Source organism: Notolepis coatsorum, assembly GCF_963971535.1.
Source record: "Notolepis coatsorum genome assembly, chromosome: 6".
NCBI classification, from domain to species: Eukaryota; Metazoa; Chordata; class Actinopteri; order Aulopiformes; family Paralepididae; genus Notolepis; species Notolepis coatsorum.
In genome coordinates, this window is record NC_140170.1 from 189,765,938 (window position 1) to 189,791,036 (window position 25,099).

General features: G+C 44.8%; 1 protein-coding gene across 1 annotated transcript in view; it reads right to left on the reverse strand.

Moving 5' to 3' along the window:
* Positions 1-7,724: 7,724 nt before the first annotated feature.
* Positions 7,725-25,099, reverse strand: part of pparg (peroxisome proliferator-activated receptor gamma) — a gene marked incomplete at its 5' end in the record, with an annotated part of 161,948 nt that continues 144,573 nt past the window's right edge. The window contains 4 exons of the mRNA XM_084315972.1: positions 7,725-7,980; positions 14,379-14,622; positions 15,646-15,839; positions 18,289-18,397. Of these exons, the coding sequence (XP_084172098.1) occupies positions 7,733-7,980; positions 14,379-14,622; positions 15,646-15,839; positions 18,289-18,397 (795 nt within the window). The 3' untranslated portion in view covers positions 7,725-7,732. The remainder of the gene's footprint in view (positions 7,981-14,378; positions 14,623-15,645; positions 15,840-18,288; positions 18,398-25,099) is intronic.

Consider the following 25,099-nt stretch of genomic DNA (forward strand, 5'->3'; position numbering starts at 1 on the left):
CATACGACTAACATTGGGATGGGAGAAAATCGGAGGAAAATGGAGGGGGAAAAAGATCAATAAAAAAAGGGCCCTCCCCGCCCAAAAAGGGCCCCCAAAAATAGCACAAGCCCAGTGCCCTTTTCAGCCTTTGAGCACCTGCCCCTCTAAAGTCCTGTGCACGTCCCTGACCTGCAGTAATAATCCGTTTTATCAACAGAAAAGCTCAAATAGCTAAAACAAGGTCGCCATCTGAGTAAATGAACACCTGACAAAAAAGAATGCTGACATGGCAAGAAAGGCCCGTCTACTCTGCTACCAAAAGAAGATTCAATCAACGTGGACCTCCAACTGCAAGATCTTCATTAAATTAAACGGCACGCCTGAGAACGCAAACATTTTGGTCATCAGAAATGTGGAAGAGCTTGACAAGTTGTCTGTATGCAAATGCAGGTGTACGAGAACGAACTTTCAGTTTAAGAATGAGTGACGTTCTTCATTCAGGGGAGCAGAGCTGAGAACGCTGTGGATATTTAGGAACACCTTTTCACACGTTCAGGCATCCGGAGGAGAACTTTCCTAAATGTGTTCTTACGAACTACTTACAAACTACTTACGAAGATAGTTACGGAGATAGTGATGCACTTTCGATCACGAGGTCCATTGTGTAGAAACACAGAATTAAAACTTGACTGGGTGGTTGAAGGCTATATTCCACTCATAGACAGGTGTGTCTCCTCTGAATTCAACAACAATCCTCTCTCTCTCTCTCACTCTCCCTCACTCTCTCTCTCTCTCTCTCTCTCTCTCTCTCTCTCTCTCTCTCTCTCTCTCTATCACTCTCTCTCTCCCTCTCTCTGTCTCTCTCTCTCCCTCTCTCTCTCTCTTTCTCTATCACTCTCTCTCTCCCTCTCTCTCTCTCTCCCTCTCCCTCTCTCTCTCTCTGTCTCTGTCTCTCTCTCTCTCCCTCTCTCTCTCTCTCTCTCCCTCTCTCTCTCTCACTCACACACAAACACACCTCACACACATACACACACACAAAACACACATATATATACACATATGTATACAGTACACACACACACACACATACCTTAAATATACACACACACACAGACACACAAACATGCATGCGTGTACAAACATGCATGCACACGCATGCACACACACACACATACATTAAATATACACACACACACAGACACACAAACATGCATGCGTGTACAAACACGGAGTCAATCACTGTAGGGAGTACTGCCTGATGTCCAAACAAAAGACGAGATGAAATGAAGCTGTCGCTTCTGAAGGAACTGAAACAGAAAAAACACATCACTTCCTCCTGCGAGCCGAAGCGCTATCTTTGGCCCCGGACTCCTTCAAGGGCCACTCTGTACGAGATACACTTTTAGAAAAATGATTTGGCAGAATAGCTCATGGATCTTGGCACGGGCCGGTCATCAGGGACAAACCCATAACAAAGTGAGGATGTGCTGACACAACATAAAGAACATATTTAATCTTCCTCCTCCTCATCATCATCACCGAGACGACCATGAGGCCCACAGCCCCGAACGCCACATCTGCCAAATCACCGGGTTATTTTTAGAGCTCCATATTCTCTACTGGTGTTCTCCTTCCTCCCTCCTCTTGCCTCCTCTCACAACCCCTCTCCTCTTTTCACTTCCTCCTATCTTCTCCTCTCCTCTCCCAACTCCTCTCCTCCTATCTTTTCCTCTCCTCCCTTCCTCTCCTCCTATCTTCTCCTATCTTCTCATCTCCTCTTTTCCCTTCCTCACCTCCTATCTTCTCATCTCCTCTTTTTCGTTCCTTTCCCCCTATCTTCTCCTCTCCTCCCTTCCCCTCCTCCTATCCTCTCCCAACTCCTCTCCACTTTTCCTCTCCTCTGATCTTCTCCTCTCCCAACTCCTTTCCTCTTTTCCCTTCCTCTCCTCCTATCTTCTCCTCTCCTCTCCTCCCTTCCTCTCCTCCCTTCCTCTCCTCCTATCTTCTCCTCTCCTCCCTTCCTCTCCTCCCTTCCTCTCCTCCTATCTTCTCCTCTCCCAACTCCTCTCTTTTCCCTTCCTCTCCTATCTTCTCATCTCCTCTCCACTCCTCTCTCAACTCCCCTCTTTTCCATTTATCTCCTCCTATCTTCTCCTGTCATGTGCATTCCTCTCCCAACTCTTCTCCTCTCCTTTTCCCTTCCTCTCCTTCTCTCCCCTCCTCTCCTGTCCTATCCTCTCCTCTTCTGTCATCTCCTCTTCTCTGTCCTCTTCTCTGCACTCATTTCATATGTATACCTCCTCTCCTGTCCTCTTATGTCTTCTCTTCTGTCCTCTCCTCTTCTGTCCTCCTCTCCTCTCCTCTGTCCTCTCCTTTCCTCTCTTCTCCCCCCGTTCCCGATACACTCCCTCTCATTTCTCCTCCTCTCCCTCCTCCCACCCCTCCTCCCACGTCCGAGTCAGACCAGAGAATAGAGAATGTTCTGCAGCCTGATTTACAGCCTGGAGAAATCCCCTCAATTAGAGAGAGAGAGAGAGAGAGAGAGAGAGAGAGAGAGAGAGAGAGAGAGAGAGAGAGAGAGAGAGAGAGAGAGAGAGAGAGAGAGAGAGAGAGAGAGAGAGAGAGAGAGAGAGAGAGAGAGAGAGAGAGAGAGAGAGAGAGAGAGAGAGAGAGAGAGAGCGAGAGAGAGAGAGAGAGAGGGAGAGACAGAGACAAGTTCAAGTTCAAGTTTCTTTAATAGTTGTCATACAGAAGTACAGAATACTTTTATACAAAATGCTTCTTTCTGTTACACTCCAGAGACTGTGCTAGACAAAAAAGATAAGTTTAAAATAAAATAAGTATAGCAGTATAAAATAGAAGTCACGTACGTAGACACAAGTGTTCAATATGTACATATGTACAATGTTCAATGCAAAGTAGAAGTAACTGAGTTACCATACAATATACTATACAATATATATACTAATATACAATATACTATATAGTGCAAAGCAGAAATGGGATGAGGTACAATTTAGGTACAATTTACAGTAAGGTGTACTGAGGTATGGGTTGTAGTGTAAATTCTTTGCCAATAAATATAAAGTGTGTTTAGGTGTTCTAAAGTGTGTAAGTGGGTGCTGCATTGAGTTGTTTGTTTAAAGTGAGTGTGTACGTGTGGATGTGTGTGCTGTGAGTGCATCTGATGGTTGTTGTATAGTGTTATTGTTCGTTGAGCAACCTGATGGCCTGGGGATAGAAGCTTCTTCTGAGTCTTTCTGTGCTTGCCATGAGACTCCGGTATCGCTTGCCTGACCGCAGCAGTTCAAAGAGGCAGTTGTTTGGGTGGCTGGAGTCTTTGATAATTCTCTTAGCCTTACCCCTGCACCGCTTGTTGTAAATGCCCTGGAGAGTGGGAAGCCCCCCTCCAATTGTGCGTTCGGCTGAACGGGCCACTCTCTGTAGTCTGCTACGGTCTTGTGCGGTGCTATTCCCAAACCAGGAGGTGATATTGCCAGTCAGGATGCTCTCTATTGTACATGAGTAGAAGTTCTTAAGGATCTTCTGACTGACTTGGAACTTCCTTAAGCGCCTGAGGAAGTAGAGGTGTTGCCGTGCCTTCCTCACAACACTGTCAATGTGTGTGGTCCATGTCAAGTCCTCGGATATGTGGACTCCGAGGTACTTAAAACTGTTCACTCTCTCAACCGGTGCCCCGTCGATGCTGAGGGGGCTGTAGTCACTGACCCCCGACCTCCTAAAGTCCACAATCATCTCCTTTGTTTTGCTGACGTTCAAGGAGAGGCTGTTCTCTTGACACCATCCCGCTAGGACCTTGACATCTTCCAGGTAGGCCCTCTCGTCGTTTGCAGAGATCAGGCCCACCACTACTGTGTCGTCAGCAAATTTGATGATTGTGTTGTTGTTCCGCTGTGCCACACAGTCATGTGTGTACAGGGAGTAGAGGAGGCAGACACAGAGAGAGACAGAGAGACAGAGAGAGGGACAGAGAGACAGAGAGAGGGACAGAGAGACCGAGAGAGAGACAGAGAGAGAATGACAGATATAAGGGGGATAGATAGATAGATAGATAGATAGATAGATAGATAGATAGATAGATAGATAGATAGATAGATAGATAGATAGATAGATAGATAGATAGATAGATAGATAGATAGATATAGATCTACACACAGTAGAGGAAGCAAGCAACCATGTCTTACATATGAAAATAGGATTGTATTTGCATGAGAACGTGATCTTGTAGTAGTTGGGGGCCTTAGGGATATTTTCGTACAAATGTGTGCAAAAGCACCAAATTTGGCCCAGATGTAACCCAGAGTATGCTCAATTGATTCAGCCAGGTTAGATGTTGCAATCCCAAGCGTGTGTGTGTGCGCGTGTGTGTGTGTGTGTGTCTCTGTGTGTGTGTGTGTGTTTGGTGAGACGTGACGGGGTGATGTAATGCCTGTAAAACAGATTTGTGTGCGTTTGGCCGTTAGGAACGCCTCCGATCCAGTACTACAATAAAAAGGAACTATGAAATCTATAACGGTCACAAATGTGCCTATTCTATTTCTGTGTTGTTGTTTGGTTGCAGTGCCGTGTTTGGTCACTGGGTGGCGCTCCATTGTTTGTGCCTAATGTAGCTACAGGTTTGGTTTTATTTAACCTGAGCCAGTGATTTAACTTCCTGCTTCACCTGACGTCTGACAGCAGCGCCAAGCGTCAACTTGTTGTTATAATTATTGATCTAGTAACAATGTGGCTAGTGTTTGTGATCACCCTTTTATTTATATAGTTGTGTACATCGTATAGTAATAGTCCTCATTTTGATATTGTTGTTAATAAATGGGTATGTACAAAATCCCAAAAGCGACAACGTCTGGTAAGCTATCCTGGTGCTAATCTTTTCAACTGACAAGTTGACGTTCACACGGCCAGACACCATTAAAAATCGTTACCCGTTTATGATTTGAAATGTCACGCCAAAGGAGAAATAAAATAAGATCTCAAAGAACAGAGGGAGACATCAAATGAAAAGTGGCACAATATTTAGAAAATATTTTATTTACATATTTCTGCGTCAACCCCACGTGTATTAAAGCCCAATCCCTTTGACAATGTAAAACCTGCCGGTCGAACACACTGTATACACACATCGCTCGAAACACATCATATCGACACAATTTTCCACAATTAAAAATGATCATTCAAGCACATCGTTTTTATAATTTGAAATATATCAAGAAAGGAACAATATAAATCTTGTATATACCACTCTTATCTTTGATAGACAATTTAATCTGTACAGAAATAATATAAAAAGATTCTTTATGTCCTTTATGTGACATTCATTCCACACAGAGAGACACACGATACGGTGTGTTGACCCTTTCACTGCCGCACTACCAAACGGTTAACCCTTTCACTGCCACACAACATACACAGAAGGTTAACCCTTTCACTGCGACAACATACACAGAAGGTTAACCCTTTCACTGCCACACGACAGCCGGTTAACCGTCGTCGGTTGTGTGATAGTAAAGGGTTAACCTTCTGTCGTGTGGCAGTGAAAGGGTTAACAGTTCCAACGCGCATGGAACACCAGGCGTCATGGGACGTGGGGGAGGGCGGGACCACCCGTGGCGCGGGGCCAATCGTTACATGCCGTTCTTATCTTATAGAAAAAAATCCTGCTGACAATAATCTTTCTTGGCTTTTGGAGTTTCCTCTCTCTCTCTCTCTCTCTCTCTATCTCTATCTCTCTCTCTCTCTCTCTCTCATTATACAATGTTATACGAAAGTAATAATACGTGATAAAAACAACAACAATGGAGCTCCCATCACACTTGGCCCCGCTCTCCCCTCCTGTGTGCGGCTGATGTTATCACGGCGCCGCCCGCCAGCGCTTCATGTGGGTCTGCCGCTCCGCTCAGACAGGTTGTGGAGGCGCGACTGAGATCAGCGTCTTCCTCTGTTTTAATCTGATGGTGGTTGTCTTTGGATTAAAGCTGTGACAATGTGTCATAACCGAGTGATCGCGTGAGCGTGTGTGTGTGCGTGTGTGTGTGTGTGTGTGTGTGTGCATGTGTGTGAGCACAAGTGCGTGCTATCAATACAATATACCGGTTATGAGTGTGTGCGTGTGTGTGTGTGTGCGTGCGTGTGTGTGTGTCTGTGTGTGTGTGTGTGTGTGCTATCAATTCACTATACAGGTTTTGAGCATGTGTGCACGGTGCTGTGCATATCATGCTCTGCTGCTCACATAAACATACCATACATGTAATTGTACATGCAGTACTCACATAAACATACCATACATGTAAATGTACATGCGGTGCTCACATAAACATACCATACATGTAAATGTTATGCAGTGCTCACATAAACATACCATACATGTAAATGTACATGTGGTGCTCACATAAACATACCGTGAATGTACATGCAGTGCTCACATAAACATACCATACATGTAAATGTACATGCGGTGCTCACATAAACATACATGTAAATGTACATGCAGTGCTCACATAAACATACCATACATGTAAATGTACATGTGGTGCTCACATAAACATACCGTGAATGTACATGCAGTGCTCACATAAACATACCATACATGTAAATGTACATGCGGTGCTCACATAAACATACCATACATGTCAATGTACATGCAGTGCTCACATAAACATACCATACATGTCAATGTACATACAGTGCTCACATAAACTGCACATGGAGACACAGGCCAACTAACTACTAACATACAACGTGGCCCAAGTTATTCACAGTGACTTAGCTTTCGCTCTGGTTTCAAAGGCACTGGTCGTACAGGTGTGGCACATAGAGATAGAAAAGCGAACGTGAATCTCTTCAGCCAGAGATTGAGAAAGTCCTCGTATTCTGAGCGCGTGGTGGAGGATGTTGCTGGGCGGTGGTTGTCAGCGTAGTCATACTGAAACAGGCCCAGCGGTGGTTGAGTGACACACAGGGTTAGTCACATGACGCCTTCTGGAACCTCCTACTCCTACTTGGGAAATTCTCTCAGTCACCATTTTCAATCTCTCTTTTTACGCTTCCTGTCTGTCTGTCTGTCTGTCTGTCTGTTTTTTCTTTTTCCATTTTCCCCATTTGTCTGTCTGTGTCCCCCTCTCTTCTTCTCTCTCTCCTTCTCCCCCCTCTCTTCTTCCCTCTATTCTTCCCTCTCTCCCTCTTCCCTTTCTCTTTCTTCCCCCCCCTCTTCCCTCTCTCCTTCTCTCCCTCCCTCTTCCCTCTCTCATTCTCTCCCTCCCTCTTCCCTCTCTTCTTCTCTCCCTCCCTCTTCCCTCTCTCCTTCTCTCCCTCCCTCTCTCCTTCTCTCCCTCCCTCTTCCCTTTCTCCTTCTCTCCCTCCCTCTTCCCTCTCTTCTTCTCTCCCTCCCTCTTCCCTCTCTCCTTCCCCCCCCCTTCTTCCCCCTCTCCTTCTCTCCATTTCTCTTCTCTCTCTCCTTCTCTCCCTCCCCTCTTCCCTCTCTCCTTCTCCCCCACTCTTCCCTCTCTCCTTCTCTCCCTCCCCTCTTCCCTCTCTCCTTCCCCCCCCTCTTCCCTCTCTCCTTCTCCCCCTCTCCTCTTCCCTCTCTCCTTCTCTTTCTCTCTCTGTCATACAAATCCTTCAAGAACAGGAGCGTAGGCGCACGCAGCACCTCTTCCTACCTTCCCTCCTTCCTTCCCTCCTTCCTTCCTTCCTTCCCTCCCTCTCTCTCTCGCCCTCCGTCCATCTCCCTCTAGTACAGATCCTTCATGATCTCCTGGAGCAGCGGGTGGAGACACATGTCCACCTCGGTCTTCTTGAGCAGCTGTATGAGGTGAACGTGGTCGGTGACGATCTGCCGCAGGTCGGTCATCTTCTGCAGCAGCTTGGCGAACAGCTGCAGGGAGTCCGGGTGGCTGAGCTTCAGCTGCAGCTCCAGGCTGTGGAGCACCGTCTCCTGGAGCCTCTCGATGGGCTTCACGTTCAGCAGGCCGGGGCGGTCTGGGGGAGAGGGGACCAGGGGAGCAGTCAGTCACTCAATCAGAACCTTTATTTAACCTGCAGTGCTCACATTAACATACCACACATGTAAATGTACATGCGGTGCTCCCATAAACATACCATACAAGCAATCACTCAATCAGAACCTTTATTTAACCTGCAGTGCTCACATAAACATACCACACAGTCAATCACTCAGTCAGAACCTTTATTTAACCTGCAGTGCTCACATAAACATACCATACATGTAAATGTACATGTGGTACTCACATAAACATACCATACAAGCAATCACTCAATCGAAACCTTTATTTAACCTGCAGTGCTCACATAAACATACCATATATGTAAATGTACATGCAGTGCTCACATAAACATACCACACATGTAAATGTACATGCGGTGCTCACATAAACATACAAGCAATCACTCAGTCAGAACCTTTATTTAACCTGCAGTGCTCACATAAACATACCACACATGTAAATGTACATGCAGTGCTCACATAAACATACCACACATGTAAATGTACATGCGGTGCTCACATAAACATACCATACAAGCAATCACTCAATCAAAACCTTTATTTAACCTGCGGTGCTCACATAAACATACCATACATGTAAATGTACATGCTGTACTCACATAAACATACCATACATGTAAATGTACATGCGGTACTCACATAAACATACCATACATGTAAATGTACATGCGGTACTCACATAAACATGTATTATTTAACCTCTTAAGCATCGGACGGCCCAACGACCAACGCCATCGGACGACCCGCAATTTGCCCTCGTCTGTCGGCTCCCGGCTGCGTTTTTGCCGATCAACCAATACATTGTTGGAAAGTTGAATTTGCTGACCTTTCTATCGTCACCACACTCAACCTATTGCATGCTTCCAGTCTCGAGTTACAAGACAGAACATCCGACGAGCCATTCGGTCACTTGACGAGCCATTCGGTCACTTGAAGAGCCATTCGGTCACTTGACGAGCCATTCGGTCATTTGACGAGCCATTCGGTCATTTGATGAGCCATTCGAATAAGTAACCACGTCCGGTTTGGCCAGGTCCTGAACGGACCAGTCACCTCTGATGGCGAAAATGATTGACCACCTTTATAGCCAATAGGGCTGTCCCCGACTAAGGATTTGGATGGTCGACTATGATTGGCCAAAATTTGTCGGAAAAAAATAATAATAATATTTTTAATATAAAAATCGACTAATCGACTAATAGGGGTCAGCCCTAATAGCCAATGCTATTTTGGAGCGAGGGCTGTCCCACGCGAGGGCTGATTGCAATGAGAAAGAAAAAGAGGACGCCGGGGAAGTTCTTTGTTTTGACTAGCGCCTCGGAATCAATGGCAGTGGACGGCCATTTTGGAGAATCATGCAGAATTAACGCTGGTACACACATTACAAAAACCTTTGTAAAACACTAATTTTCCGTGGGATTGTTATCAACTTTGGACGTGTACTAGATCAGGCTTCAGGCTATGGAACCATTATGTTCACTCATTCACGCCTTCATCACTTCCCGCCTCGACTACTGTAACGGAGTCCTTCTTGGTGCCTCCAAGAAGGTTCTGGATCGTTTACAGTACGTCCAAAACTCTGCTGCGAGGGTCCTCACGCGCACCAAACCCTGGCAGCACATCACCCCCACCCTGCAAAAACTCCACTGGCTCCCCATCAACTATCGAATCCCCTACAAGATCCTCCTCCTCACCTACAAATCCCTGCACGGGTTGGCCCCTTCCTACCTGACCAACCTACTCCACCCCTACACTCCAGCACGAGGCCTCCGATCCTCCAACTCCGACCTCCTCACCATCCCCCGCACCAGGCGTTCCACACTGGGAGACCGAGCTTTCGCTGCAGCAGCCCCCAGACTGTGGAACTCCCTCTCCCCCCTCATCCGAGGCTCTGACACCATCAACCTCTTCAAAACCAAGCTAAAAACCCACCTGTTCACACTTGCCTTCACGCAACACGGCCCCGCTCCCAAGTAGCCCACCCCTGACTCTTTTTTAAGCCACAGATTCCGTTGTTTTGTTTTGTTTTGTTTTGTTGTTTGTTTGTTTGTTAATTTTAACCACTTCATCCAATTGGACAGAACTTGCCTCCTTTTTTTTATTTATTTTTATCTCTTATCTTATTTGTTTTTTCTTGTTGTTACTATACACAGATCTTTTATGTATTTTATTATATATATTTTTTCAATTTTATTACTTACTTTTATTTTTTTCCATCCTTTCCTTGTACAGTGTCCTTGAGTCTGAGAAAGGCGCTTCTCTCTTAAAATTCAATCTATTATTATTATTATTATTATTATTATTATTATTATTATTATTATGTTTTCCAGCTCCTACCTCTCAGCTGGAACTTAAAAACAGGCCTCTGGCAACAAGTAAACACAAATGTGAGTGAACAAAACTTTTACTTCAGTGTGTTCAAACCTCTGTAACTCTATTTCATTACCACTCAGAGTGATTCGTTTTTTGTGTGGAAGAAAGTTCAGAATGTTTTCTTTGCAAAAGAGTCATGCGTGTGCGATAAGTATAAAGTATAATAAAGCGCTTTACAATTTATTCCTCACATTTTACCCGTTCACTCACACATTCACACACCGACGGCAGAGGCAACCATACCAAGGTTGCCAACGTGCTCATCGGGAGCAATTAGGGGTTAAGTGTCTTGCTCAAGGACACTTCAAAACTCTGCCCGGGGGAAGCGGGATTCGAACCAGGAACCTCCAGGATTACCAGACGACTGCTCTACCTCCCTGAGCCACTGTCACCCCCGTCAGTAAACATCAGTAAGCTCCACCGTTGACTGGCTGGGGTTCACTACGTGTATCCATTTTCAGTATGGCTGGCACCAGGGGGAATTGAACCCCTAACCCTGGCAGTGCCAGTGCCACGAGTTACCCGGTATCTGAATGCAGGGTGAGAATGTACCGTGTGACCTATGTTGTGATACTACCGTATGATGCAACAGAAAACGTGACCAAAACGTCCGTTTTTCTATCTAAAGAAGAAAGCCTTACCGTATGTTTATCTAAATTTCCAGGGATAATCTCTCACTCGTTTAAGTTAATGTTTGACCGTCGTGTCAGACTTCAGGCGACAGAAGGTTCAAGGTCGGCCTGTTTATCAAACAGACATGGCCACCCTGGCCCGGGGGAAACGGAACGTAACTCCTATAGTTGTGTTTAGTTGAAGGGTTGTTAACCCTTTCACTGCCGCACTACCAAACGGTTAACCCTTTCACTGCGACAATACATAGAAGGTTAACCCTTTCACTGCCACACAACAGAAGGTTAACCCTTTACTATCACACTACAGACGGTTAACCTTCTGTAGTGTTTTGACATTTGACAAGCGAGAAACTAGTGTGATGGAGGAGCGATTGGTTGGAGACGTGGTCTTACATTTTCTCATTTTGTCATCTAGCTCAACGCTTTTATCCAAAGCGACTTACAAGTTCTGTACGACAAGTCAGCAGGAAGGGTACAACTCTATCAGCTGAGTAACAATGTTCATCAAAGTGTTCAAACTTGAGTGCTGCAGTGTCGAGTGTATGTTAGTATATTAGGAAGAGTGCGTGACAGTAGAGGACAGTACGAAGGTTAGTCTAGGTGGTGGTGGTAGAGGTGGTAAGAAGGTGGTTCAATCCAGGACAGCTGGGATATGCTTAGCTCAGGAGCTCCCCACCTTGTCTGGGAGGTACAATTCAATTAGATTAGAAATGTAATTAGGTAGATTAAATAGATTTTGTTCAATGGATTAAAATCTTGAAATGTAGTATTTTGGTACTGTACTCTACATAGGATGGTGGGGTCACAGTCTACCCACATATCGGTATAATTACCATTGACTTTTAGTCATTTCGCTGACGCTTTTATCCAACGTGATTTTTTAAAGTTTTGTTATACTGATAGGGTCATGGTATGCCCACCGATTAGTCTAATTACCATTGACTGATTGATTGACTGATTGATTGAAAACTGTATTAACAGATTGCAGAACGGGTACAATACAGTACAGCTCAGTACACACAAAGGGGATGCAGACCAGAGAAAGACTTTCGTCTTGTTTACATCAGGGTCCCCCATTTTCAATTCATAATGACTCATGGACAGTAACCTAATGATTATACAACAACGTATTATTCACTGATTATTGTGTCTTCATTTGAGCAATTGATTGATCGTCAAGTGATTTAGTTTGTAGATGATTTTATTGGAAGACATTTGAAGATTGTGTTTGAAGGTGTAGTTGGTGACGTATAGGACTAACGATGACGTGGGTGATCTGTCAAAAGACTAAAATACTTTTTTGTTATGAAGAGTTTATTGTAATGTATGTATTGTAATGTAATGTAAAACTGTATCTTTTTGGCTGTATATTTTAGAATGTATATACATATTTTAGAATGTATATCCCTGACTGTATATTTATTCTTGTTTGTGATTTGTGACTTTTGACCACCTAAATGTGCTGAATCCCCCTCGGGATCAATAAAGTACTTCTACTAATTTATATGCTATTGCACTGCCAAAGATTTTTATCTGTTTTTTTCTTATGGACTGATTATGGAATATGTATTTTATGGTTGGATAAATGCGATATCTGACTTATGAATATTGAGTGAGCTTTGATTCACTTGTTTTGTTTGTCGTGATGTTTTCTTGTGAGTACTTTATATAGTTTTATATTTTAATTACACTTTTGTGTGTGTTTGTATTTTAAATGTTTGGACCCCAGGAAGAGTAGTCTCGCCTTGGTGTAGAGTCAGACTAATGGGGATCCACAATAAAAAACAATAAAACAACTACCACGAAAATGACCTACTGCTAAAAGAAATACTGGTTACAAGCAGAAACCAAGGCATTGACGCTTTTGTATTCTTACAGTAGCCTACACGAGAAGCTTCAAGTGCGTGCAAACAGTTCCTTCTATCAAGATAACTTCAGGGGTCAAGGATAGCCGTATACTACCAATAGATAGTAGCTAATGGCTTGATAACACAGACCTTTTTATCACCTACAACTATTTGGAAATCAGTAAAGTTTTCGGTAAATTCTTTTATTTATTTTTTTACAATAAATTAACGCATCCCCAGAATGAAGAGACATGTACAGATCTTACAAGATTTGTACATTGTCTACCAAAATGCTTAACCCTTTCACCACCACACGACAGAAGGTTAACCCTTTACTATCACAGTACACGACCTGTAATAAATCCACAGGATTCTTACAAGGAATTTTGAGAATCTGCGATATATCACAACATAATCCTATTACACGGCACAAATAATAAGCTCATTCAAAATATTTGATGAATTAACTATTTAAATGAGGACGTTTAAGTCAAATTATATTAGTTTCTAGTTTCTTTGCCTTTTTAAGCTTTGTTTGCAGAGTGTAATAAACAAACAGTTCACATCCACTAGGTATGATAACAGTTCCTCCGTGGGCCAACTGGGCCATGTGGCTATCACCCCAGGAGGTCTCTCTCTCTCTCTCTCTCTCTCTCTCTCTCTCTCTCTCTCTCTCTCTCTCTCTCTCTCTCTCTCTCTCTCTCTCTCTCTCTCTCTCTCTCTCTCTCTCTCTCTCTCTCTCTCTCGCTCTCTCTCCCACCTCCTCTCATTCCTCCCGCCTCTCTCTCTCTCTCCCTCCTCCTCTCATTCCTCCCGCCTCCCTCTCTCTCTCTCCCCCCCTACCCCCCCTCTCTCTCCCCTCTCTCCCCCCCCTCTCGCTCTCTCCCCTCTCTCCCCCCCCTCTCTCTCTCTCCCCATCTCTCCCCCTCTCTCTTTCTCTCTCTCCCTATCTCCCCCCCTCTCTCTCTCTCTCTCTCTCTCTCTCTCTCTCTCTCTCTCTCTCTCTCTCTCTCTCTCTCTCTCTCTCTCTCTCTCTCTCTCTCTCTCTCTCCCCCTCTCTCTCCCCCCTCCCTCCTCCTCTCCTCCCCTCTCCAGTAAACACTAAAGCACATGTAGGCTACCGTATATCCTATAATAGAAAATGTATAATCTGACTGCGCAGTGTGGCTGGATGGGAGGCGTTCCTTACACCTTTCATTTAACCCTTTCACTGTCACACTACAGAAGGTTAACCCTTTACTATCACACTATCGACAGTTAACCGTCGGCAGTGTGATAGTAAAGGGTTAACCTTCTGTAGTGTGGCAGTGAAAGGGTTAACCCGCTGTCGCGTGGCAGTGAAAGGGTTAACCTTCTTTGTATTGTCGCAGTGAAAAGGGTTAACCGTTTGGCAGTGCGGCAGTGAAAGGGTTTTAACAGCAGTGGTGGTGGAAAGTCACCGCCTAACAGTCGCAGTACCTCCTCCACCACCACCGGGGGTGCTCCGCTCGCTCGGCTCACCTCCGCTGAGGATGATGACGGCCAGGAAGAGGGCCATGTCGCTGTCGTCCAGCTCCAAGGTGTTAAACTTGACGGAGAACTGGAACTTGGGCTCCAGCATCTGGCAGAAGGGCTTCCTCAGGCTCTTCAGGAACTCCCGGGTCATGAAGATCTGCCCGTAGGAGATGAGCGTCCCGTCCTTGTTCATCAGCGGGGCCATCATGATGATCAGGATCTCTATCACGCCGTACTTCAGCATGGTCACCTGGGAACAGGGTCAAAGGGCAAGGGTCAGTGGATGATACCTCTTTTAGCTTATATATGGTAGTGTTTATTTATCATTCTATTACTGTGTATATTCTGTATGGTAGTGATTATGTATCATTCTATTACTGTGTATAGTCTGTATGGTAGTGATTATTTATCATTCTATTACTGTGTATAGTCTGTATGGTAGTGTTTATTTATCATTCTATTACTGTGTATAGTCTGTATAGTAGTGATTATTTATTATTATATTACTGTGTATATTCTGTATGGTAGTGTTTATGTATCATTATATTACTGTGTATATTCTGTATAGTAGTGATTATTTATTATTATATTACTGTGTATATTCTGTATGGTAGTGTTTATGTATCATTATATTACTGTGTATATTCTGTATGGTAGTGTTTATTTATTATTATATTACTGTGTATAGTCTGTATGGTAGTGATATTAGTGATATATTCTGTATGGTAGTGATATGTTAGTGATATATTCTGTATGGTAGTGATATATTAGTGATATATTCTGTATGGTAGTGTTTATTTATTATTATATTACTGTGTATAGTCTGTATGGTAGTGATATTAGTGATATATTAGTGATATATTCTGTATGGTAGTGATATATTAGTGATATATTCTGTATGGTAGTGATATATTAGTGATATATTCTGTATGGTAGTGATATGTTAGTGATATATTCTGTATGGTAGTAGTATATTTTGAACGGCAGTGGTATATGAATGAATAAATAATGTGATCATTAGAGTGATTGATTGATTGATTGAATGAATAAATAATGTGATCATTAGAGTGATTGATTGATTGATTGAATGCATGGATGATGTGATCATTAGAGTGATTGATTGATTGATTGATTGATTGATTGATTGATTGATTGATTGATTGATTGATTGATTGATTGATTGATTGATTGAATGAATGGATGATGTGATCATTATAGACTGATGGGATGAAGGAATGGATGAAGTCTTGACCGTCGGACGGATCCCCTCTACCTGATCGTTGAGGTCCAGCTCGATGAACCCAGGGATGCTCTTGGCAAACTCTGTCACCTCCCTCACCGCCTCGGCCGACCGTGATTGGCAGCTGTAGAAGAACCGGAGCTCCACTGCCTCCGTAGCTCCGCCCCCCACCATGGGTCCGCCCCCCGCCATCACACCTCCGCAGCCGCCCCCCAGGTGGCTGAACCCTGGAAGAGAGATGAGTGGAGGTTAAGCTCACTGATTGGCCGATTGTGAAACCTGTGTGTCCAGTGAAACCAGACAGCTGCTCTATACTAACCTGTGTGTCCAGTGAAACCAGACAGCTGCTCTATACTAACCTGTGTGTCCAGTGAAACCAGACAGCTGCTCTCTATACTAACCTGTGTGTCCAGTGAAACCAGACAGCTGCTCTCTATACTAGCCTGTGTGTCCAGTGAAACCAGATGGCTGCTCTACACTAACCTGTGTGTCCAGAGAAACCAGACGGCTGCTCTCTATACTAACCTGTGTGTCCAGTGAAACCAGATGGCTGCTCTACACTAACCTGTGTGTCCAGAGAAACCAGACGGCTGCTCTCTATACTAACCTGTGTGTCCAGTGAAACCAGACAGCTGCTCTATACTAACCTGTGTCCAGAGAAACCAGACAACTGCTCTACACTAACCTGTGTCCAGAGAAACCAGACGGCTGCTCTCTATACTAACCTGTGTGTCCAGAGAAACCAGACAGCTGCTCTCTATACTAACCTGTGTGTCCAGTGAAACCAGACAGCTGCTCTATACTAACCTGTGTCCAGAGAAACCAGACAGCTGCTCTACACTAACCTGTGTCCAGAGAAACCAGACAGCTGCTCTATACTAACCTGTGTGTGCAGAGAAACCAGACAGCTGCTCTCTATACTAACCTGTGTGTCCAGAGAAACCAGCCGGCTGCTCTATACTAACCTGTGTGTCCAGAGAAACCAGACGGCTGCTCTACACTAACCTGTGTGTCCAGTGAAACCAGTCAGCTGCTCTCTATACTAACCTGTGTGTGCAGAGAAATCAGACAGCTGCTCTATACTAACCTGTGTTTCCAGAGAAACCAGACAGCTGCTCTCTATACTAACCTGTGTGTCCAGAGAAACCAGACAGCTGCTCTATACTAACCTCTATACCAGGGGTGTAAAGTACTTGAGTAATTGTACTTCATTACAATACTTAAGTACTGTTTTGGGGGATTTGTACTTTACTCAAGTATTATTAGGTTTGTATACTTGTACTTTTACTCAATTACATTTCAGAAGAAAAAAAACATACTTTTTACTCCTTACATTTAAAATGAAGACCTACAAAGTACAAATCTTGCAGGTTCAACCATTTTAATTAGTATATTTGTTTCTCTGGCCGAACTAACGCTAACGTTATTAATCCTGCGGCCGCGCTTTATAGACCGTCAGAGTGACGAGCTACAGAAGACGGCCACAAACGATAGTACAAGTGATGAAGAGGACGAAACGGTCGGCGTGGACGGACAAGACGAGCACCCATGGCCCTCTCTCCATGAAAAGTGTTTACTTTTACTTTTTAGTACTTAAATACATTTAAAAGTAGAAACTTTTTTACTTTTACTCAAGTGTGTTTTTAGCCAGATACTCTGACGTTTACTTGAGCATTATTTTGAGACGGTACCCATACTTTCACTTAACACATTCCTGGCCAACCACGTATAAATACGTTATTGAGATCCGACCTCTGGAGGCCAACCACGTGTATATATACGTTATTGCCTTGTTTTAGCTTTTATTCCATTTGAATATCCTACTCAATGTCACGGAGCTGGATGTTGGCTGGAAAATGCCTATTGGGATTCGAAAAGTGCAGTAACGGCCAGATCCTGGTAGTGGCGCTGTCTCGAGAATGGAGTAATCCTTGTTGCAGACTGGGTGTCACTTTTCTTTCATTCCGGGTTAACTTTTCTGTTAGCCTGAAGCTATGGCTTCAACCAATCTCCTGGAATACTTATTTGCGACGCCGAATTCAGTATGCAGTAAGGGAATATAGCATCAGCCAATGGACATATCGATCTACCAGATGGCGATCAATAACTGGGAAATTCTTTTTGGAATCCAACCGGCCACAGGTAAGAGCGATTTGATGTCAATTTCAGCTTGATCGGGCCTTGTTCTCATAGCCATCCCCCTGATCAGCGTATGTTGTAGTAATAACGAATGCCGTTATTGGTAATCAATAATCAGAAACGACTTCCCCCGCCCCCCCCCCCCCCTTTCACGCATTCATGGTGGACCATGATACCGATCATATGCATTTTATGATTTAATGTTATTAGCTTAGCGCCCTATAACTAGATTTGCAGGAATTACCCTATAACATTGCGGTATATAGTTCATATTCACAACGCTATAAAATGGGAACGTATTGATGAAAAAAAAATTCTTTATGGCATATTGAAGGGAAGGTTTATATACTGTCAATTGACAATGACAATGGCCACATAGCAATAATATAAAATATAGATTTAGCTCTACAAACAACCTCACGCACAGTGAAACCTTGTAATGAATGGCTGGCCAGTGGGATTAGACGGGCCCCCAATGGCCATGAATGTGTTAAGTATAATTTCTTTGTACTTTTCACACCCCTGCTCTATACTAACCTGTGTGACCATTGAACGCTGACTCTGGAGGCTCCAGGTTAGACATCTGTCTCCCGTTGATCAGCTGCTCGCCCTCCATCAAAGACCTCATGTCGTGGATGACAAACGGCTGTGAGGACAGAGAGAGAGAGGGGGGGACAGAGAGAGGGAGAGAGAGAGGGGGGATGGGGAGGGAGAGAGGAATGAGAGAAAGAGAGAAAGAAAAAGTCAGAGGACACATTACTTTGAGTGTGATCATCCTGACCGGGACATTCAGCAGAGCCCCGCTGTTCATCCTAACAGATCCATTGTTGTTTCTTAATTGTGCCCCGTTGAGTCTGAGCTCGAAACACAAACATGTCATTACCTGCAATGCCCCCTGTATTGTTGTGTATTTGACAAATAAAGAACTTTAACTTGAGTTGTTCATGGCCAAACTAAAATATGTTGATAAATGCAATATACAGGGTACGATACAGGGCATTATTAAGCTAATTATGTGTGTTATCAGCCAGAATCATGAAGTAATTAACGTGTATTGTCGGGCCTTACAAATACATTTGATTTGATTTGATTTGATTACTGAGACAAGAGATCACTGGGGATCTTTAAAAAAAAGTGATCACGTCATTTACTATCATTGGTCCTGTGTGGTTCAGAGGATAATCCAGTAACACGTCATGTGGTTGAGAGGATAATCCAGTAACACGTTGTGTCTCTAATCCAGTAACACGTTGTGTCTCAAACACTTTGAATGGATTGCGCCGGTGCTAATTGCACCCTTACTTAGGGCTAAGTCCACAAAGAATGGATTGCACGGAGCAAGTTGCACCCTTACTTAAAATTCATTATGAATTGAAAATGGGGGACCCTGATGTAAACAAGACGAAAGTATTTCTCTGGTCTGCATCCCCTTAACAATTGTGTGTATTGAGCCGTACTGTATTTTACCCATTCTGCAATCTGTTAATAAAATGTTCAATCAATCAATCAATCAATCACCGCGCAAATCATAATGAATTGTAAGTAAGGGTGCAATTAGCACCGTGCAATCCATTCTTTGTGGATCGCGCCCTTTGTACTCAGGTGCTAAACAAACTACTTTTTTTAGAGAGCAGATAGTAATAGTGGAATTATCAGGACGGCTCTGAAATAAGACCAAACCCTGTTTACTAAAAAGGAATGGAAATACCTGAGAGCACCACAGACTGTGGATGCTTTTAAAAAGGGCCTCAAAACTCCTTTTGTAGGATTTATATCTAGCTTTAGCTCCACACATTTTATGTTCTTTTACCAGCCCTTCTTATTTTATGTTTTTTTACTCTTTTACTAGTTTTAGTCTTGCTTATTTTATATTATGTTTTTACTCTCTTGCTAGCTTTTATGTTCTTTTACAATGTAGCGCTTTGAGATTTGCTCCACAATTATAAAGTGCCCTATAAATAAAATATATTAGTATTATTATTATTAGGCATTAAAATGTGATATCGGAAAATATCGGTATCGGTTTAAAAAAAATAGATTTTTTATTTTTTTTACATTTCTATAACCTTTATTTACCCAGGCAAGCAAGTAAGAACAAATTCAGATTTAATTTATTGTCAAAAGTATGCATAATGTTGTGTTAATTCCACAACAAGAGATATGTAATGTTAATTACCTGAAATTATTCAGTTTTTTTGGGGGGGTGAAACCCTGCATAAATCGGTATCGGTTGATATCAGTTGATATCGGTATCGGAAATTAAGAGTTGGACAATATCGGTATATCGGTATCGGTAAATAAGCCAATATCGAGCATCCCTAATTAGTATCATTATTATCAATAAAATAGCGTATATCTAGTATGTCCGCTAATCACCCCAGGGAACACACAGCAACGTGCACAGGGACCCTCTGCCCTGACGCAGAGAGCAGCCTTTATGTTGGTTTTTTTGCGTTCGTTTTCGTTTTAGTTCGTTAGTTTTTTTGCGACAGACTGTCTTCCTGCAGCTTGTGACAGACTGTCTCTTCTGATTTTTTGTGTTCGTTTTTTTGCGTTCGTTTTCGTTTTAGTTAGTTCGTTTTTTTGCCACATTTTTTTTGCATTCATTTTTTTCGTTCGCTTTTTTGCGTTCGTTTTAGTTTTAGTTCGTTCGTTTGCGTTCGTTTTTTGCGTTCCTTTTTTTGTGTTCCTTTTTTTGTGTTCGTTTTTTTGCGTACATTTTTTTGTGTTCGTTTTTTTTCGTTCGTTTTCGTTTTAGTTTGTTTTCGTTTTAGTTCGTTCGTTTTTTTGCGACAGACTGTCTTCCTGCAGCTTGTGACAGACTGTCTATCTCCCCCTGCCCCCCTGAAGCAGAGAGCAGCCTTCAGGTGTGTCTGACCCGTTATCTCCCCCAGCGCTGCCCTGAAGCAGAGAGCAGCCTTTAGGTGTGTCTGACCCGTTATCTCCCCCAGCGCTGCCCTGACGCAGAGAGCAGCCTTTAGGTGTGTCTGACCCGTTATCTCCCCCAGCGCTGCCCTGAAGCAGAGAGCAGCCTTTAGGTGTGTCTGACCCGTTATCTCCCCCAGCGCTGCCCTGACGCAGAGAGCAGCCTTTAGGTGTGTCTGACCCGTTATCTCCCCCAGCGCTGCCCTGAAGCAGAGAGCAGCCTTTAGGTGTGTCTGACCCGTTATCTCCCCCAGCGCTGCCCTGACGCAGAGAGCAGCCTTTAGGTGTGTCTGACCCGTTATCTCCCCCAGCGCTGCCCTGACGCAGAGAGCAGCCTTTAGGTGTGTCTGACCCGTTATCTCCCCCAGCGCTGCCCTGACGCAGAGAGCAGCCTTTAGGTGTGTCTGACCCGTTATCTCCCCCAGCGCTGCCCTGACGCAGAGAGCAGCCTTTAGGTGTGTTTGACCCGTTATCTCCCCCAGCGCTGCCCTGAAGCAGAGAGCAGCCTTTAGGTGTGTCTGACCCGTTATCTCCCCCAGCGCTGCCCTGACGCAGAGAGCAGCCTTTAGGTGTGTTTGACCCGTTATCTCCCCCAGCGCTGCCCTGACGCAGAGAGCAGCCTTTAGGTGTGTCTGACCCGTTATCTCCCCCAGCGCTGCCCTGAAGCAGAGAGCAGCCTTTAGGTGTGTCTGACCCGTTATCTCCCCCAGCGCTGCCCTGACGCAGAGAGCAGCCTTTAGGTGTGTCTGACCCGTTATCTCCCCCAGCGCTGCCCTGACGCAGAGAGCAGCCGTTAGGTGTGTTTGACCCGTTATCTCCCCCAGCGTTAGTCACAACAACCAGAGGATGTAGAGCGGCCTTGGTCTCCGACAGGAAGCCGCTGACAGAAGGACCACATGGCCTCCCTGCTGACGTAATGAGGAGGATCACTGTGGTCCTCTTCAACATAATAAACTAAAACTAAAGAACTTAAAAAGAGATTTAAAAAAGCCTTAAAAGGATGAAATAATTCAGGAGTACAGTTTGGAGTAAAACGTCAAACATTTGTTTTTTCTTTCAAAACATTATTATCTTGCAGAATATTTTTAAGTTTTTCTTTCTTATATTAAAATATATTTAGTTTTTAAGAATTTGTAAAGGATAGGCAAAAATAAGAATGTGCTTCAGCCTATTCCTTTTTTTCGGTCGTTGATTTTGGATTTTGTGTGCGAGCTTGAATATGTACATTTGTGATTTTCTTTTCTTTTCTTGCTTTTCTTTTTGTAAGTCCACACAGGTGTGTTTGATTTGTCTGTAAACAAGACCTAAAAATAAACTTCATTCATTCATTCATTCATTCAAATCTGAATGTAGACATATTTTCATTCTCTAGTTGATTGACTGGGCTCTTAATGCGAAGGCTAAAGGTGCTCCCATAGTCGAGCGGACCGCACACGGAGCGGACTCGCGCGGACCCAAAGCGGTGTGTTTGACCCGTTATCTCCCCCAGCGCTGCCCTGACGCAGAGAGCAGCCTTTAGGTGTGTCTGACCCGTTATCTCCCCCAGCGCTGCCCTGAAGCAGAGAGCAGCCTTTAGGTGTGTCTGACCCGTTATCTCCCCCAGCGCTGCCCTGACGCAGAGAGCAGCCTTTAGGTGTGTCTGACCCGTTATTATGTGTTTGACCCGTTATCTCCCCCAGCGCTGCCCTGAAGCAGAGAGCAGCCTTTAGGTGTGTCTGACCCGTTATCTCCCCCAGCGCTGCCCTGAAGCAGAGAGCAGCCTTTAGGTGTGTCTGACCCGTTATCTCCCCCAGCGCTGCCCTGACGCAGAGAGCAGCCTTTAGGTGTGTTTGACCCGTTATCTCCCCCAGCGCTGCCCTGACGCAGAGAGCAGCCTTTAGGTGTGTTTGACCCGTTATCTCACCCCAGCGCTGCCCTGACGCAGAGAGCAGCCTTTAGGTGTGTTTGACCCGTTATCTCCCCCTGCCCCCCTGACGCAGAGAGCAGCCTTTAGGTGTGTCTGACCCGTTATCTCCCCCAGCGCTGCCCTGACGCAGAGAGCAGCCTTTAGGTGTGTCTGACCCCGTTATCTCCCCCAGCGCTGCCCTGAAGCAGAGAGCAGCCTTTAGGTGTGTTTGACCCGTTATCTCCCCCAGCGCTGCCCTGACGCAGAGAGCAGCCTTTAGGTGTGTTTGACCCGTTATCTCCCCCAGCGCTGCCCTGAAGCAGAGAGCAGCCTTTAGGTGTGTTTGACCCGTTATCTCCCCCAGCGCTGCCCTGAAGCAGAGAGCAGCCTTTAGGTGTGTTTGACCCGTTATCTCCCCCAGCGCTGCCCTGACGCAGAGAGCAGCCTTTAGGTGTGTTTGACCCGTTATCTCCCCCAGCGCTGCCCTGACGCAGAGAGCAGCCTTTAGGTGTGTTTGACCCGTTATCTCCCCCAGCGCTGCCCTGACGCAGAGAGCAGCCTTTAGGTGTGTCTGACCCGTTATCTCCCCCAGCGCTGCCCTGACGCAGAGAGCAGCCTTTAGGTGTGTCTGACCCGTTATCTCCCCCAGCGCTGCCCTGAAGCAGAGAGCAGCCTTTAGGTGTGTCTGACCCGTTATCTCCCCCAGCGCTGCCCTGACGCAGAGAGCAGCCTTTAGGTGGGTCTGACCCGTTATCTCCCCCAGCGCTGCCCTGACGCAGAGAGCAGCCTTTAGGTGTGTCTGACCCGTTATCTCCCCCAGCGCTGCCCTGACGCAGAGAGCAGCCTTTAGGTGTGTCTGACCCGTTATCTCCCCCAGCGCTGCCCTGACGCAGAGAGCAGCCTTTAGGTGTGTCTGACCCGTTATCTCCCCCAGCGCTGCCCTGAAGCAGAGAGCAGCCTTTAGGTGTGTCTGACCCGTTATCTCCCCCAGCGCTGCCCTGACGCAGAGAGCAGCCGTTAGGTGTGTTTGACCCGTTATCTCCCCCAGCGTTAGTCACAACAACCAGAGGATGTAGAGCGGCCTTGGTCTCCTGCAGGAAGCCGCTGACAGAAGGACCACATGGCCTCCCTGCTGACGTAATGAGGAGGATCACTGTGGTCCTCTTCAACATAATAAACTAAAACTAAAGAACTTAAAAAGAGATTTAAAAAAGCCTTAAAAGGATGAAATAATTCAGGAGTACAGTTTGGAGTAAAACGTCAAACATTTGTTTTTTCTTTCAAAACATTATTATCTTGCAGAATATTTTTAAGTTTTTCTTTCTTATATTAAAATATATTTAGTTTTTAAGAATTTGTAAAGGATAGGCAAAAATAAGCTTCAGCCTATTCCTTTTTTTCGGTCGTCGATTTTGGATTTTGTGTGTTGAGCTCGCCTTGAATATGTACATTTGTGATTTTCTTTTCTTTTCTTGCTTTTCTTTTTGTAAGTCCACACAGGTGTGTTTGATTTGTCTGTAAACAAGACCGAAAAATAAACTTCATTCATTCATTCATTCATTCATTCATTCATTCATTCATTCATTCATTCATTCATTCATTCATTCATTCATTCATTCATTCAAATCTGAATGTAGACATATTTTCATTCTCTAGTTCAGTGGTGCCCAACCAGTCGATCGGGCTGATTTCAAGTAGATCTCGATTAATAAAATTAGATTATTAAAAAAAACAATTTTTTTTTTTTTTTTTTTGCTAAATCAACTCTGCCTCTCCTTGTTAACTACAACAAGCAATGCTGTTTGTTATTTAAGACGAGGTCGGACTCGGCACTGACAGATTTGTGTTCATTATGCTGCTTTTATAAAGCCTCAAATGACGGCTTACAATATACAATTTTGGCTGGTAGCTCTCGGCTAGGTGGTAAATTAAAAAGTAGATCTTGGTTCAAAAACGGTTGGGCACCCCTGCTCTAGTTGATTGACTGGGCTCTTAATGCAAAGGCTAAAGGTGCTCCCATAGTCGAGCGGACCGTACACGGAGCGGACTCGCGCGGACCCAAAGCGGACCCAAAGCGGACCCAAAGCGGACCCAAAGCGGACTCCAAGCGGACCCAAAGCGGACCCAAAGCGGACCCAAAGCGGACCCAAAGCGGACTCCAAGCGGACCCAAAGCGGACCCAAAGCGGACCCAAAGCGGACCCAAAGCGGACCCAAAGCGGACCCAAAGCGGACCCAAAGCGGACTCCAAGCGGACCCAAAGCGGACCCAAAGCGGACCCAAAGCGGACCCAAAGCGGACCCAAAGCGGACTCCAAGCGGACCCAAAGCGGACCCAAAGCGGACCCAAAGCGGACCCAAAGCGGACCCAAAGCGGACTCCAAGTGCGAAGCTCCAATTTTCTAATGCGCGGACGTCCGCGCCGCTCACTTGGTGTCACATAATGGTCGACATCGACCTGCATTTAATGTGACGCCGATCTGCATTTTACTCTGACCACTCGCTTTTTCACTTGCGAAAGAGAGTGGCTTTTCTAAAGG